At 49.9% G+C, this 15,131-nt stretch overlaps 6 protein-coding genes across 6 annotated transcripts; 4 read left to right on the top strand and 2 right to left on the bottom strand.

The window, feature by feature from the left end:
• Window positions 1-207: 207 nt before the first annotated feature.
• Window positions 208-776, top strand: An09g06380 (uncharacterized protein; the record flags this gene model as incomplete). The annotated part of the gene is made up of 3 exons (XM_001393915.1): window positions 208-369; window positions 444-601; window positions 710-776. 3 exons carry the CDS (start codon window positions 208-210, stop codon window positions 774-776), a joined length of 387 nt encoding a protein of 128 aa, XP_001393952.1.
• Window positions 777-1,014: 238 nt separating this feature from the next.
• An09g06370 (uncharacterized protein) lies at window positions 1,015-1,830 on the bottom strand (the record flags this gene model as incomplete). The annotated part of the gene is made up of 1 exon (XM_001393914.1): window positions 1,015-1,830. One exon carries the CDS (start codon window positions 1,828-1,830, stop codon window positions 1,015-1,017), a length of 816 nt encoding a protein of 271 aa, XP_001393951.1.
• A 3,244-nt stretch (window positions 1,831-5,074) lies between these two features.
• On the top strand, window positions 5,075-6,890 carry An09g06360 (hypothetical protein; the record flags this gene model as incomplete). Its single annotated transcript, XM_059749891.1, has 3 exons — window positions 5,075-5,107; window positions 5,160-5,437; window positions 5,486-6,890. The coding sequence occupies 3 exons, from the start codon at window positions 5,075-5,077 to the stop codon at window positions 6,888-6,890; spliced, it is 1,716 nt and encodes a 571-aa protein (XP_059601465.1).
• A 525-nt stretch (window positions 6,891-7,415) lies between these two features.
• On the bottom strand, window positions 7,416-9,596 carry An09g06350 (uncharacterized protein; the record flags this gene model as incomplete). Its single annotated transcript, XM_059749890.1, has 2 exons — window positions 7,416-8,953; window positions 8,996-9,596. The coding sequence occupies 2 exons, from the start codon at window positions 9,594-9,596 to the stop codon at window positions 7,416-7,418; spliced, it is 2,139 nt and encodes a 712-aa protein (XP_059601464.1).
• Window positions 9,597-11,211: 1,615 nt separating this feature from the next.
• Window positions 11,212-12,081, top strand: An09g06340 (uncharacterized protein; the record flags this gene model as incomplete). The annotated part of the gene is made up of 1 exon (XM_059749889.1): window positions 11,212-12,081. One exon carries the CDS (start codon window positions 11,212-11,214, stop codon window positions 12,079-12,081), a length of 870 nt encoding a protein of 289 aa, XP_059601463.1.
• A 327-nt stretch (window positions 12,082-12,408) lies between these two features.
• Window positions 12,409-14,998, top strand: An09g06330 (uncharacterized protein; the record flags this gene model as incomplete). The annotated part of the gene is made up of 6 exons (XM_059749888.1): window positions 12,409-12,486; window positions 12,545-12,683; window positions 12,748-14,446; window positions 14,676-14,726; window positions 14,879-14,918; window positions 14,966-14,998. The coding sequence occupies 6 exons, from the start codon at window positions 12,409-12,411 to the stop codon at window positions 14,996-14,998; spliced, it is 2,040 nt and encodes a 679-aa protein (XP_059601462.1).
• Window positions 14,999-15,131: the final 133 nt, after the last annotated feature.

Here is a 15,131-nt window from a genome sequence, read left to right as displayed (position 1 = left end):
CCGCGTGAGAGGGGTTTGTAGTGGTAATGACTCATAAGTGCATGCCGTCTAAGTAACATTGTTGGTTTGTATATATATAACCTGCCAAACATCAGGTGCCACTCTCCGACTCTTCCAAACACAAATCAAAAGAACCGAGCAATTTCAATCTCAATCACCATTTTAACATCTACCAATTGAAAGAGAAACAAGCAAAAGCACACTAAAATGGCCACCAAAACCCCCATCTCAACTGACAAGGCCCCCAAGGCCCTTCCCGGAATCTATTCCCAAGCCATTGTCTCCAACGGGGTCGTCTACTGCTCTGGCGCGGTGGCTATGGACGCAGAGACAGGCAAGATCATTGATGGCGATATCAAAGCGCACACAGTACGCATTTATCTTCCCTCATTCCCCTCACCGATAATTCTACAACATCCCCTAATGACTCGCTGATAACATAGCACCAATGCATCAAAAACCTCGGAAACGTTCTCGAAGCCGCCGGTAGCGATCTCACCAAGGTCCTCAAGGTGAACGTATTCTTGTCAAATATGGATGACTTTGCCGACATGAATTCTGTCTATATGCAATACTGGGGGGATGTTAAGCCTTGTCGAACGTGAGTAATTTTCCCTTTCCCTGTTTCTGTGTGAATTCCACGAATGTGGGGGAGGGTTAAACGCTGTGATGTAGAATTATGGCTGACTGATACTGATTGGATGGGTAGATGCGTGGCGGTTAAGACTTTGCCCCTGAATACAGACGTCGAGATCGAGTGCATTGCTCATCAGTAGGAGGGCAAGTATATCTGGTGATAAAGAGTGCATGGTTGGAGAAACTGAAATCATATCTGCATGTCTTCAGGTTGACGATTGTTGACTGAGAACCTCAAAGATATATTATGTGTATATAAAATTTACAGAGAACGGGTTCGAGGGCTGTGATTTTATGAGGGAAGTACACTGAGATCGATGTGAGCAAGGCTCCACTCCACATGACTTAGACCAGAATAATCGAGAAGAAAATCACTGCTCAATAATCCCCGAAAAACTTTTGGCGAATTCGTTCCATTGCCAGTTCGTCCGGCATAGGGGTGATGAATTTATCGATTTCATTGATCCAAAAGGAGTTTTGGGGGTTGACTTGGCAAGCTGTAGTATATTCCCAGTATGATGGATACCAGCCGGCAGTTTCCCAGTCAATAATTCCAACAATAGTGTCCCCGCGGGCCAGAATGTTGAGGCTACTAAGATCGCCATGGGTAAATTTAATCGGGAAAGATCTATCATGTTGTCTGATCAGTTCCTGTATGGCGGGATCAAGTCCGGGGTCAAAGTCCATGCCACCTCGCAAATGTCGGTGGAATTCTTGGACACTGGGAAAAGGCCCAAAGCGTAGGGAAGTGCCCGGCAGGCGGCCATCAAAGAGAGTCCCGTCCACAACGGAGCCTACACCCATGCCTGCTGGAGGTGGGAGTGTTCGCATCTCCTGGACCATCTTCTGCAACTGAGTAAGAATCTTTGCCTTCGACTCCTCACTCCGATAAACCCAGCCGGCACCAATCATTTCCCCTTTGATTCTTTCCATCACAATGTAGGTGCAACGCTGGTGCGTAAAGGCGCACAGGACTTTTGGAACCGGTATAGATGTGTTCTGTGAGATGAAACACATAGTACCTGCCTCTGATAAGTCTACATGTTGTCCGTATTTGACACAAATTCGATCTGTCAACATAAGAACGCTTCCCTTAAATGGACGAAACCTCCTTAGAGCCGCAACCGCGAAAAGGGTCAAAATCCTGTACAAGGCGCAGTCATTGATCGGGCCCAATTTTGGAGCATCACGCATTCTGAATATGCAATTCGGTTAAGACCCGTTCGGCCGATCAACAGGTCACTGTATGGTTTAGCCTGTGGTTGAGCGGTGAAATGTGAAAGCGATTTGGACAGCACGAAGCACGTGACGGTCATGGCTGAGTTACTAGTTATAGGATGTGGATAACATCTACACCGACCATGCGATTACGAGTTACTGTAGATGCTGCAGCTAGTAGGATGATTATATCTGTTAGCTCGAAATTGCTAGCGACTACAGGCGATGGAACCGCTGAGTAGAGACAGTCACCGCACTAGTGAGGTTCTCCAGAGAATGCTGCAGCCTACTCCCAGAAGACAGACCCCTACAACGTCACTGCTCAGCCAAACACGCGTACAGGAGACTCAACAAACACGAACTTAAAGAGTAAACAACAAACATAAACATTAACCTTCCCGCGCGCCGTCCGTCCGTCCGCCCGAACCATCATCGAGTCGGGGCTTAATCAAAATGAACAATGTAGTGGAACTGCTCTAAACCCGGAATGCAGCCGATTCGGGTCCTCAGCTCCCACAGGAAAGGGCCTGGCATGTGGAAGAATTCCAATAGATTCTTCTTTCGGATGAGCATCATGTTGATAGTATGCATTGATAATGGCACATCCATACTAGCTCTATTATGACCAGGGATTAGTTATCACTTGGTATTCTGTTGTTTTGCTATAAATAAACGTCATCTAGAGAACTCTGTATAGGCAGCCACAAATTCCATATTTGCTTAACGATATCCCATATGTGGTAGCTTGTTTTGTCAACAAATTGCTCGAATTGTTGATTGAAGATACATGAGTCGAAAAGATGTAGTAGGAACTTGTCATGGCAGGGAACGAGGGGGAGGGACTAGACTTATTGGTGTATGGTTCAATATGTAGTTTGAAAAAAATGTCGTGACAATGATCTATTGATGTAAGTTGTATATTTATACTATCTGTAATGAGGTCGGCTAGTTGAGGAAAGATACATTGCCTACTAACTATATAACTCTTCAATGTTGCCTGCGAGTTCTGGGCTGGCAATCGAAATTGTAGTCAAAACATGGGTAATCAGATCTGAGGCTATGAGTATTCGATGACGATGACCTATTAGTGTTAAGCATACCAGCTATATCAAATTTAGAGAAAACTTCATGAGGGCGCACCACATAGCATATACATACATGTATGAGTCCTTAGTATCGGAAGCAGCCGGAATATGGACGAGCACTGTCATGCAGAAAAGCTATGTCATAAGTAGATTATAACGTAACCCACGGTTAAACGGCCCACACGGTTAGGCGGCCCAGCTGGTAATACTATACAAAAGACCCTTTTTGAACACAAGATATCTCAACCATTATAAGACTAGAAGACTCAATATTGTATAAATAGATTATAAATTATATAAATAACTATCCAATACATCTCAAAAATCTATATAGATATGAATAGTATCTTATCATATTACAAAATCTGTAATTTATCTGTAATTTTGGATATATTGATATATTTCTCATAAAAGACATTCTTAAAAATCTAGAAAAATTATATATTATTTATTCTACTGTATATTATCTATATATTAAGTTAGAACTGATTATATTCAGTATTGGTTGAGATATGAAGATTTAAAAAAACATCTTTTATATGGGATAACCAGATGGGCCGCCTAACCGTGTGGGCCGCTTAACCGTGGGTTACGTTAGCCACTAAAGCCCAGCGATGAAATAAGCCAACAGGGACATCCTAGATCCAGGCAATTCAAGGATTGCATACGGGTACTGAATTGCTGAATGGTGAGAGTGAATTGTGTCAGGTTAAATTCAGCTCCACCACTATTGTTGTGAACACCATGTCTCATAAACTCGGCTGACTGCCGGGTGATCTGCGTTCATAAGTAATGTACATAGCACCGCAGGATATGGCCAATGATCGATCAATTTCGAAGACTTCAATGCATGGATCTTCTACGTTTTGTAGACACAGGCGATGGCGCCATAGAGCAATTGAGCAACAAGCAAACCACGATGATAGCTTAAATCAATCATGACTAAAGAGAACACAGTTTACTGGTATGAAGTGACTCAGGGAGTAGAGAAATTGGTCCCTGTTCCTAGCCCTTCATGCTTCTGTTTATTGGCATGACTTGGTTGCTTTTATAAACAAACTTGTAGTATGGTCTTTCCTTGCAGAAAGCTCACCAGAGGGCAAATGAGGCGGAATAAGTAGGACGACTCGAGGGGCAGAAGGAGGAGAGGAGGGAAGGCGAGAAAGTTGGAGCGAATGACTCTGTAGACTCCCTGTGAGCCTGCTGCCCATCACGTGCCCCCATCCCTTCCTCGCCTTCAACAACATCGTGACGATGGAGTCTCCTCGGCTCCTCGCTCATCCCTGGCCTTATCTGCAGCCCTGGATTCTGCATCGCATCCTGCATTCTACTTGACCGCTCTGTCTCACTACGTGCGCCCACTTTAGCTTTGACAACCCGCGTTTTCCACGCGATGATGACGCTGAAATGCAATCGCGGCTTTTCTGAAGGAGTAAACCCGCCTACTACTCTCACATACAGGGCTAACTATCAATCCCTAACTGGAAATAATTTGCAATTGAATCTCGAGGATATGCATACGACCTCCGATGACTAACACTTACCAGGAGAATAGGGGCAAACTATTGGGATTGCGAAGGTCCAATGGCCGTGGATGCAAATTTAGTCTGCATTCCTCAAGGACAGCTCCCCATATCAGGCAGTGACAACAAACATCACAGACCCTATTCCTACCAATTCCCTTTTCTGTTAGTGGGCATGCCTCGGAATCGCCCATTCCAACCCCTCGGTCCTCCGCGTTCACGCGCGAGGCCATTCTCCCAGCATATACATCCTTTTAGTCGGCCTTGGCCCATTGTTTTGCTTCTCTTCCATTGTTTCCCCCGTCACGTTCACCACCCACATGTTCTTTATGGGCTGCACCTACTGTTCTTTCCGATACATCAGTTTCTATCATCTCTAACCTCTCAAACCACTGGATGCTTGGCGAGTCTTGTTAACAGAAGCCGTAGCGCAGCTGGTTCCAGCTACTCTCGACGCGGTCCATCATGTTCAACCGTTCAATAGCCTCCCCAAAAGGAGGCGTTTGGACCAAAGTAGTGATATTCATCTCGTTATATGTCATGCTCTTCGACTCGTTCATTGAATGGGCCATCGTGCTGTACCTGTATGGGATCCGCCGTGTGGACTCAAAGATGACCCCGAGCTTGGTCCTGGCTCTTGTTGCGGTAAGCCTCTGCCTTGACTTGGCCGGCTGGTAAAGACACTGACGGATACTAGTCATTCTTCACTGTTCCTCTTGTCGCTCTCCACAGCCTCCTTGCCTGGCAATACAACAAGGTTGTAGGGTTCGCGAGTCAGAAAGCTTTGCTGAATGCCGCTTGTACCTACATCCTCCGACTTACGATACTCATTTGGATCGCTGCCAGTGCCGCAGGATTGGTGTTGGTTTCGCAGCAGATGTACTGCCTGGCTGATGACGGTGGTGGTGACTTCTGGAAGATCGGTATTAGTTGCGCGCTTCAAAGGGCTTCTGTCATTGTTTCGATTATATCATTGTAGGTCTGCTGGCCAAAGTTTCCGATATGTTTACTGACTCGCGACAGCGTGACCGTGTGTCTTTTCTTCTGCTCAAGAGAACTTTGCGAGCGTCCGTACGACATATCTCTTCTCGGTGTATACAAGCCACAATTATCGTCATACGATGACAAAATGTCTGCCAGCTCAACTATGGGAAGCCACGTCAGTCTGGAAAATGACATCTATCACGTTTGCCGCCGGCCTGATGTGACATTTGGGCGCGACCTGTACCTGTCATCAAGCAGCAACTCCATATGTAAAGCTGGTAGTATTGAACACCCTGCATCCGTATATGAGAAACCCCAGTTAAAGCTCGACACAAAATGTGAAGCAGAGACCTCAGGGATATACTCTGGAACTACGCTCTCGGTTGATGGCACGCCATCCAAAAATTCTTCCAGGGATGGAACAAACTCCGATGTCAGTTCGAATGCCTCAACTACACCCCCCAAAGCCACGTTAAGGGCTCCTTTCGACTCTTATCGCCCGGCTGTACTGGCAGAACTACCGGGATCTCCGCAAATCAAAAATCAAAGGCACCAGGCCTCTGGATCCCCGTTCTTCCGACTCCTTCCTACGGTTTTCGCAAGTCAGATCTCGTTGTCATCGGACCCTGACATCCTTGCTCTCGCTGGTCCTGATTCTGGTACGGATGTTGAGCAACCAGCAGAGGAGAAGTCAACAGAGATAATCGAGCCACCGCCAACTCCCAAAAGGGAACATGCCCCTGGACACCCGCTCGCATCTTCCCCTGTGGAGCTTCCATTCCCAACCTCTCCTCCAGTGGAGAGGTCTATGTTTGCCATGACGAACAGTAACCCTGAGCTTAAGTCGAGTCGGTCCGAAGGAAGCACGCTTCCACGATCAATATCAAGCAGCTCCGCTGATGCCCCCGAAGTTGTCGCGCCAGAGCCACTTAGAATTCAGAGATCCAACACTTCACACACAGCTCCAATTACTAGCCAGTACAACTTCTCTCGGCCAAAACCTCCGGCTGTACCTCCGATCCCGCCACGACAGCCAAATCACAGCTACCAAGGCTCTCTATTGCAGCACGGACGATCCAGACGCCAAAACTCGATTCGTTCGAGCGGACGACGAAGCCAAGTCTACCGTTTTGAAGCATGCCAGATACCGCGGCACACACAAAGCCAATATCATCCCCAGCAAAGCCGCTACACTCGTCGATCGTACTTTGATACCCACCGTCGAATGCCCTCACGGCGGCGTCGAAATGACGTCGAAATCGTGTACTCTAGCACCCGGCGCCCTCGCAGCAACACCTGTGGAGGATTCGACACAACATCCAGTCTAGACTGTATCCGCGAGTCTGGGGCCTCCGTTGATGAACCGGAAGATATTTTTGCGGATGGAAACACGTATAGAGGCACTACTCGAACTGCTAGTGCCCACGGCATGTACGCATTTTGAGTGAAGTCTGCGGGTCGGACTGGCTATGATCGAATCTGTTCCATTATCACGTTCTTATTGGCTCATGATTGATATTAACTGTATACTAGCACGCTTCTTTTCCTTTGTTTACCTTTCTTGCCATATACTATTGGATTGAATACTATTATGATTTTATTATTCGTTTGCTAGTTCTTCCCTTTTCAGTTGTCACAGCTTGGCTTAGTTGAACAGATAAGTAGGGTCAAATTAACTACCGTCTAATGTACGTCTCGACACCAACCATAAAAACAAACCCAAACGCCACAGGACAAGAACTGGAGCCATACCCCCTATACAGCACAGGACAACACCAGCCCCCCAGCCAACCATTTGTTAAATGTATATACCCGAGGCACCATAAGAGACCCCAGTCCTAAATAGTTATGCCGCAATCCCACGTAATTCTCAAGTAGGTAGGCCAAACGAACAGACAGACAGACAGACAAACATACAAACGGATACGCGCAAGGGCGATCAGCACCAGAACCATAGTCCTCAAACTGCTCAAGCCCTCTTCGACCCCGATCGAGACTGCGACTTCGACTTCATCTCCCCATCCACCCCATTGGCAAACTTATACCGATACGCCTGCCTCTTTCTTCCCTTCTCATCTACATTTGCATTCTCCTTATTGTCCCTCTCCTTGATACTGCCCATCTCCTTCTCACCCCACGACCACATCAAAGCACGACTCATCCTCTCACGCTCCTTCAGTAGGAGATCCACGCGCCGCTGCCACTCCTTTTCGCGCTTCTCGACGGACCGCGCGATGCGTTCGTCGACTGCAGCGGCGGTTTCGTCCTTCGTGGCGATGATGGATTCAAGGTGCTCGATTTTGGTTTTCTGCGCGCGGAGTTCCGTTTGATGCCGGTCGCGGAGGGTGAGGATGTGGGCTTTTAGCTTGGTTTCACGGTTGGAGCTGCTGTTGAGGAGGGTTTGGAGGTTGGTGTTGGTGGCGCGGAGGGTGGTGAGTTCGCTCTCAAGAGTCTGAATCTGGGTTGTGGATGTGGATGTAGATTGGTGTTGGTGGTGGGTGTTTGTTGGAGGGGATGGAGGTGGGCTGGGTTGCTGCTGTTGTTGTTGTTGCTGCTGCTGCTGCTGTTGGGCGGCCTTTTGGATGTCCTCTTGTTCCTTCTTGAGACGAGTGATGGTTTCCAGAGCACGCGTGCGTTCTTCGTTGGCTTGGGATAGCTCTTGTTGGGCTCTGTCGAGGGAGGATTTGAGCTCGTCGGCGCGTTTGGTTAGGCGCGTGTTTTCGGTTTCAATGGAGTGGATGAGGGTTTGTGCTTCTGTGGCTTGGTCTTGCGAGCGGGTCAGTTGTAGCTCGAGGGTTGTTTTCGCCGAGGTAGCTTCGGCTAGTTCGGTTTGGAGCTTTAATAATTCTTCATGAAAGTGTTTGAGTTCGAAGTCTTGGGATGTATCTTGGTCCTGAGGGACTTTGTCCTTGGCGAAGGGGTCTGGCGTGCGTCGGATGCTGGGCTGGCCGAGGTCTTTGATCAATTCGAGGATCTCAGTGTAGGTGTTGCCCGTCTCGAGCGGGAGATCCGCTGCCATGGCCTTGAGGGCATTTTCTTGCGCAGTGACTTGCGATTGCGCGCGGGTCAAGTCGGCTTCCAGCGTGCTGTTCTTCTCTTCTAATGGGCGGTTCTTGGTTTCCAGAGAGGCGATTCTTTCCTCGAGAGTCTCGTATGCCTGGTTGGCACGGTCAAGCTCCCCCTCCAGCTTCTCGACCTCTAGCAGATGGTCACTGACCTGGGCTTTGAGGCCATCGATTTCGCTATTCTTCTCCCGAAGTTGCTGCTCCTTGGCGGTCGTGACCTCCTTCAGCTTGGCCATTGTCTCGTCCAAGGTCGCATCGCGCTTTCGCAATTGCTCCTGAGCCAAGTCCACTTGCTGACGCAGATAGGCGATTGTTTCTAGTCGCTCTGTGTCAATATCGGAGTGTGAGCCTCGATTCTGCAGCTCCTTCTGCATGTCGCTCATCTGCTTTTGAAGAGTACCCAGCTCGGACGCGTTCATGGTAGACTTCTGGAGGAAGGACTCTTTCTCCTGATTTTGTTTCTGTAGCAGCTGGATTTGCTCACGCAGGAGTGTCTCGTCACTGCGTTTAGCGTAAAGTTCCTCGAGCAGCTCCGACTTTCTCTGCAGCTCCCCTTGTAGGTGCTTGATTTGCTCTCCCGCAGAAGCCGCCTCCAAGACACGCCTGTGGTTCCTTTCAAGTTGTTCATCGCGTTCGCGCAGCGCATCCTTGAGCTCCGCAATCTGCCGGCGCAGATCCTCGGTCACGTCCTTCTCGTTCTTACTAGATGTGCGCTTGTGCTTACGAACGGAGGGTGTAGTCGTAGTCGCTTCTATCTCGTCATCCGGGTCTTCTTCAATATTCTCAAGATGGGTTATATCTTTCCCGAGTCCGCCGGCCCGACGCAGCAGATGCGACGGGGTAGACATGTCGACAGGCGGTCCAAATTCACTGTATTCGCCGAGCTCCGGCTCATCCTCAACAGCTGGTTGGTGCATTTGAGAGTTGTTCTGGGAATCTTCCTGCTGCTGTGGTTGTTTCACTTCTTGTCTTTGAATCTGTGGCTGGGATTGAGGCTGGGGAAGCTCGTCCTGCAGTTCCGGCTCGGGTTCTGACTCGTGCTCGGCATCGGAATGGGGCTCTGGCTCGAACAAGTCGCGCTCCATGTTGTCTATACTAAAATGCTTATGATCCATGGTATCATCCTCCCCCATGAGGTACTTCTCCAAATTGGCAGTAAAGTCATCTGGTCCACCAACATCGGACAAGTTGTCCTCATGTGGCAGTCTCAGATCCTCCAGGGGCCCCTCATCCAGCGCGTGGTTACTCGGAAACTGACTGAAGTCGACTGTGTACTGCGCCAGACGGGCATCGATCTCGTTCGCGGCGCGCTCGAGCGAGGACGCTCTGGAGGATTTGGGGGAGCGGCGTTGCGGCGAACGCGCGTCGTCGAGGTCTGCGCCGGTCGCGCCGCGCGAACTATAGCGGAAGCTTCTGGTGCTGACCGGAGAATAGCTCTCTCCTTGATCAGGATGAGATGGCGGTGACGAAGGCATGAAGAGGGGGGTGGCCAGCGTGGACGCGCCGACGGTATCATGGGAAGTCGTGTCCATGATGGCGGAAACGATTGGGATTGTTTATTGATCAGGATAACATATGCGATAAGATCGGTCACAACTTCACGTCCCAATCAGGCACATCATCGATTCTTCGGAGATTAGGGGGTGGATAAATGAGCCGATAAGGATAGGCAATTCAGAGGGAAAATGCGCGTCACTTAACTAGTTAATTGCTCTGTCTGAATGGAAGAAAGTGTGGAAGATGGATGGAGGATCCCGTAACATGGCAGCCCCAGGCAGGCAGGCACCGCAATTGGCCCGTCTTTGCTGGCCTGCATCCTCAGGCAGAAAGAGCCACGAATGCCCAATAAGGACTAGCGCGATCTCGGCAGCTCCGCATTGGGATCCACCAAGCTATATTTACTAGCAACTAGATAGAGATGAAGGAGACTGGTATTGGCCTCAGTCTCAAGAAAATATAGAAGGGATTGAAAGAGATGAGTTCTAGTGAAGTAAATGCTGAGATACATTGCTAGGGGAGTATGCTCGGCGTCGTAGAGTTGATGAGTTGAGTCGCGGAGCTTCCTGAATGGCTTCAATCTACGGTTTACACAGAAGTAAACCTCAAGCTTGTCCATGCCTTTCGCCCAGAGTGTAGTACCAACCCGGCAGACGGTGTCAAAGAGCCTAGCATATATGATTCTTGTTTCGTTATGCAAGTGTATCAAAAGCTCAAAGTGATCAGTTGGTGATTCGATTCGGTGTTGATCGCCAACCAAAGCCCGTGATGCTGACATAATCACATAGAAGAAAGTGACACAGAAAGAGTCTCCAACAGAACGCATGATTGAAGTCAGACCTCTTCAGTCTGGTATCACTGCATATGCTTACCATGAGGGGTTGTTATGCAGCCATTTGATCTCTTCCCTATTTGGCTGCAGGTCGGGTTTCACATCCATTTAAACTGATAGGCGAGAACTGAACGGCTAATCAGTGGGCCATTCATTGACGGATTACGCATGGCTCCCATTCCCCGCTGAAACCGTCAGAGAGCGCCATTGCGCGCATCCTACACCATCCTGCTCTCCTTCCATACCAGCAAGTGATTCGACTATCCTTTTGACGGCCAACCTGGAAGATGCCCCCCGTGTCCCCGCAACCCGAGCGCCCTCGGGTGATCCTCTATCACCAAACGATCTGTCCTGATGGCCAGTACTGCTCCATGCTGCCGCTGCTGGACAACAACACCGGCGTCACGCACATCATCCTGGCCGCTTTTCACCTCAATGCCGATCCACAGCACATCACTCTTAACAATGACCCCCCTCATATGCCGCTGTATGAACCGCTGTGGGCCGAAGTGCCCGCCGTGAAGCAAAGCGGGTTTCGTGTCATGGGACTCCTGGGAGGCGCGGCGCAGGGCTCGTTCCGCTGCCTGGATGGTAATGAGGAGAAATTTGAACTATACTACCAACCCTTGCGGGACATGGTGCGGCGCCACCAACTGGACGGGCTGGATCTGGACGTGGAGGAGGAGATGTCGTTGTCGGGCATTATCCGGCTGATCGACCGGCTCAAGCTCGACATGGGCGACGACTTCATCATTACGTTGGCTCCAGTGGCGGCGGCCATGTTGGGCATGGGCAATCTGTCCGGCTTCGACTATCGCGAGCTAGAGCGACAGCGAGCCTCGAAGATTAGCTGGTACAACACACAGTTTTATAATGGTTGGGGCAACCCAGAGGACCCTCGGATGTATGCTGCCATGGTTGCACAGGGCTGGGCCCCGAACCGGGTGGTGTACGGCCTGTTGACGAATCCCGGGAATGGATCGCAGGGCTATGTACCACTGGAGAAGATCGGGCCGATTCTAGGTCTGCTGGTTGAACGCTTCCCCAACTTCGGAGGCGTGATGGGTTGGGAGTACTTCAACTCGAAACCGGGAGACCGAGATGCGCCCTGGCAGTGGGCGGCGGCGATGAGCTTGAGCATGCATATGAAGGAGGTGCTACACGTTGCGCGCATGATGCGCTCGGGACCAATGGCCAACAGCTTGATGAATTTACTTCGGGACATGATGCAGCAGCGATAAATACATAACTTGCAAACTTACGCATCTTGCATATATAGCTAGTATAGAGAATTGAGAATAACAACTGACTTATGCATGACTTGGTGGTGGTTAATGTTGTTTTGGGTTGGCGAAGATGTCGTCATTGCTGCGGCGCCTCATCCGTTCCGCCTTTTCGGATTAATCAGTTGATCTACTCGACTAACGTGTGAATTGCTTCTTCTCTTCTCCTCCCTTAACTACCTCTCTCCTTCTCTTTCTCATCTGCCTCTCTGGAAGAGCTGCGTGAGCTAGTGATGGTCGATTCCCATTCATCCGCGTAGATCGTGTCGACAGCTTCTCGACGCCATGGTGTCTGTTCCCCGCGTAGCTGCTGCTACGAGCTCCGCGGCCCTCCGAGTGACGGCCTTCTTCTTTCTCCGCTGGGTGCGTTGACCGTTCCTCATGGCCTATAAGATCATGGTAGCTAATTGGGACTGTATAGATTCCCGGCCATCACTTCCCACCCCTCATAGTCACATTGTTGGCTGTGTACCTAGCTTCATTGGTGTCGCTTGGCCGGCCGGCCGACCAGAGCAATGCCGATCGGCGCAAGGGCAATATCGATGCTCAACATGCTTCCAGTAAGTAGGGTCGACATGAGCAGACTCTACAACCGTCAAAGGCACACAGAGTAACTTGCTATAGGATCCCCGCCGCCAACCGAAGGCGTCCTCAAGGTTCTGCTGACTGGGCTGCCGTCCCCCCGACTACCGTTGTCCACGCGTTTGACCGTCCTGATCAACATTGTCCTCGCTCTCCTCACCCTAGACTTCGTGGGACGAGGCTTCATTCTCTATCCCAGCAATGATCTTGCTTTCTCTCGTATCGGTTACGTCTCTCCGACTACCGCGAATTTGCTGGTCCGTGAACCGGACCCGGCTCAGCTACCTTTGATCGTATACTATCAGCCAACGGAGGAGGACCCCTCACGATGGACAGAAGAAGGCGTGATTTACTCACTGACGGATGCGACGGACTTTACAACCACCGTAACTATCAAGAACTTGGAGCCATCATCCGCGTACCGCTATTCTCTATCCAACAATCTGACGGGCTCTTTCGTCACCGCGCCAATGCCGGGCTCAAAATCAGCCAACCGTCTGAGCTTCCTCACATCGAGCTGCATGAAGGCGAATTTCCCCTACAACCCCCTATCACATCCACTACGTATCCCGGGACTTGAGATGATGACAGAGACGGTCAACCGGCTGCCGTCTCTGCTCCGACCAGCGTTCATGTTGTTCCTGGGGGATTTCATTTACGTTGATGTGCCTCAGCGCTTTGGTTCCTCCATCTCTCACTACCGCAGCGAGTATCGCCGGGTCTATTCATCCCCATCATGGAACAAAGCCCAAGATGGTCTCCCTTGGATTCATACACTCGATGACCACGAGATCGAGAATGACTGGTCCAAAGGAAACACAACCGCGCCATATCCCGCCGCCGCAGAGCCCTACATCCATTACCACGTCAGCGCGAACCCTCCCATTCCGCCAACACCCTTTGCTAAGCCCGAAAACACCACCTACTTCTCGTTCATCAATGGCCCGGCTTCATTCTTCATGGTGGACACGCGCACCTACCGCTCCGAGCCCGCCCAGCCCAACTCCACCATCCTTGGCTCCGCACAGCTCCAGTCTCTCCTTGCCTTCCTCTCCCGTCCTGAACCGGCCGAAGTCCGCTGGAAGATCGTAGCCTCCAGCGTTCCCTTCACCAAGAACTGGCATGTCGGCACCACCGACACATGGGGTGGCTTCCTCAACGAACGTCGCACTGTCTTCGAAGCCATGTGGCGCGCAGAGCGTGAGCTAGGCGTCCGCATTGTCCTCCTCAGCGGGGACCGTCATGAATTCGGAGCCACCCGTTTCCCAGATCCCGAACTCGGCCTCACCCACGAAGAGCTCCTCCCAAACACAGCAGGCGAGGGACTGCATGAGTTCTGCGTCGGCCCCCTCAACATGTTCTACCTCCCCATCCGGACTTACCGCCAAGACGACAACGAAGACGTTGCCATCAAATACATCCCCGATGGGAACACCAAGTACGGCCTCATCGACATTGACGTCCAAGATGAGCTCATTACCACTCCCACTGGGAAGACCATCTCCGTCCCCAGCTCCGTCTTCACTTACTCCCTGTACGTCAACACCGATTTAATCTGGAAATATTCCCTTGCTGTTCCTCTACCTGGCCACGAGGCTGCGGTCGCCTCCGCGTCGACTTGGAAACACCCTCGCTTCCCACCGGGTAAGCTCCTCCTGGATGATCGCGAGCAAGTTACGTGGGATGCATCTATCAAGACGGTGATTGGCCGCGTTGAGGAAACGGTAGGTCGAGTGCGTTCGTATGTATTGGGGCAGGCCTATGAATTATTGGATAGAGTTAGACGGGTGGAGAGGGTGGATTGATCCTGATTGGTATCGGTATCAGTCTTGGTGTTGGATCAGTTGATCTTACTTTTAATATTCCTTGCGTCTCTTTTTTAGTAATAGTTGCATTGTCGTTCTCAAGATAATTTAATTCGAACAGTCAACTTTCTATGACATATACTTTCTACATGCATATATGTGTAGATTACAGGAGTTTAATGGGTTGAAACAACTCCTAAGGAAGCAGACACGGCTGTGAGCACTACCTTTAGATGGGTAATCAAGGTATTAGTAGTAACTACTGGTATCTGCAACCACAATCAACCTAGATACTGTAGATATATTTTCCCAGTCTAATACTTATTATATCACCTGGAAAGAATGGGAAATGAGCTTTGATAGCATAGATTTGATGCCCCAGAGGGCCAGTCGGATATTAGCAAAGAGGTAAGCACAAGTAAAATCAAGTCACGCCCAACACCATCATATGCTAGTTACAATCGACGAATGAGGTGAATGATGACTGAACTGAAGCAAGGCCATATATCCCAGTCTCTTAAGAATCAAACGTAAAAAAGAGACGGAGCACAGGTGTAGAATATAATCATGGAATGGTAACAACGCGAAATCAAAAGTCAAGAAGGAATTTCAGAATGCGTG

The sequence above is a fragment of the Aspergillus niger genome (genome assembly GCF_000002855.4).
Source record: "Aspergillus niger supercontig An09".
In the NCBI taxonomy this organism is placed as follows: Eukaryota; Fungi; Ascomycota; class Eurotiomycetes; order Eurotiales; family Aspergillaceae; genus Aspergillus; species Aspergillus niger.
Note: the sequence above shows the minus strand (reverse complement) of the source record. Positions and strands in the feature narration are given on the sequence as shown.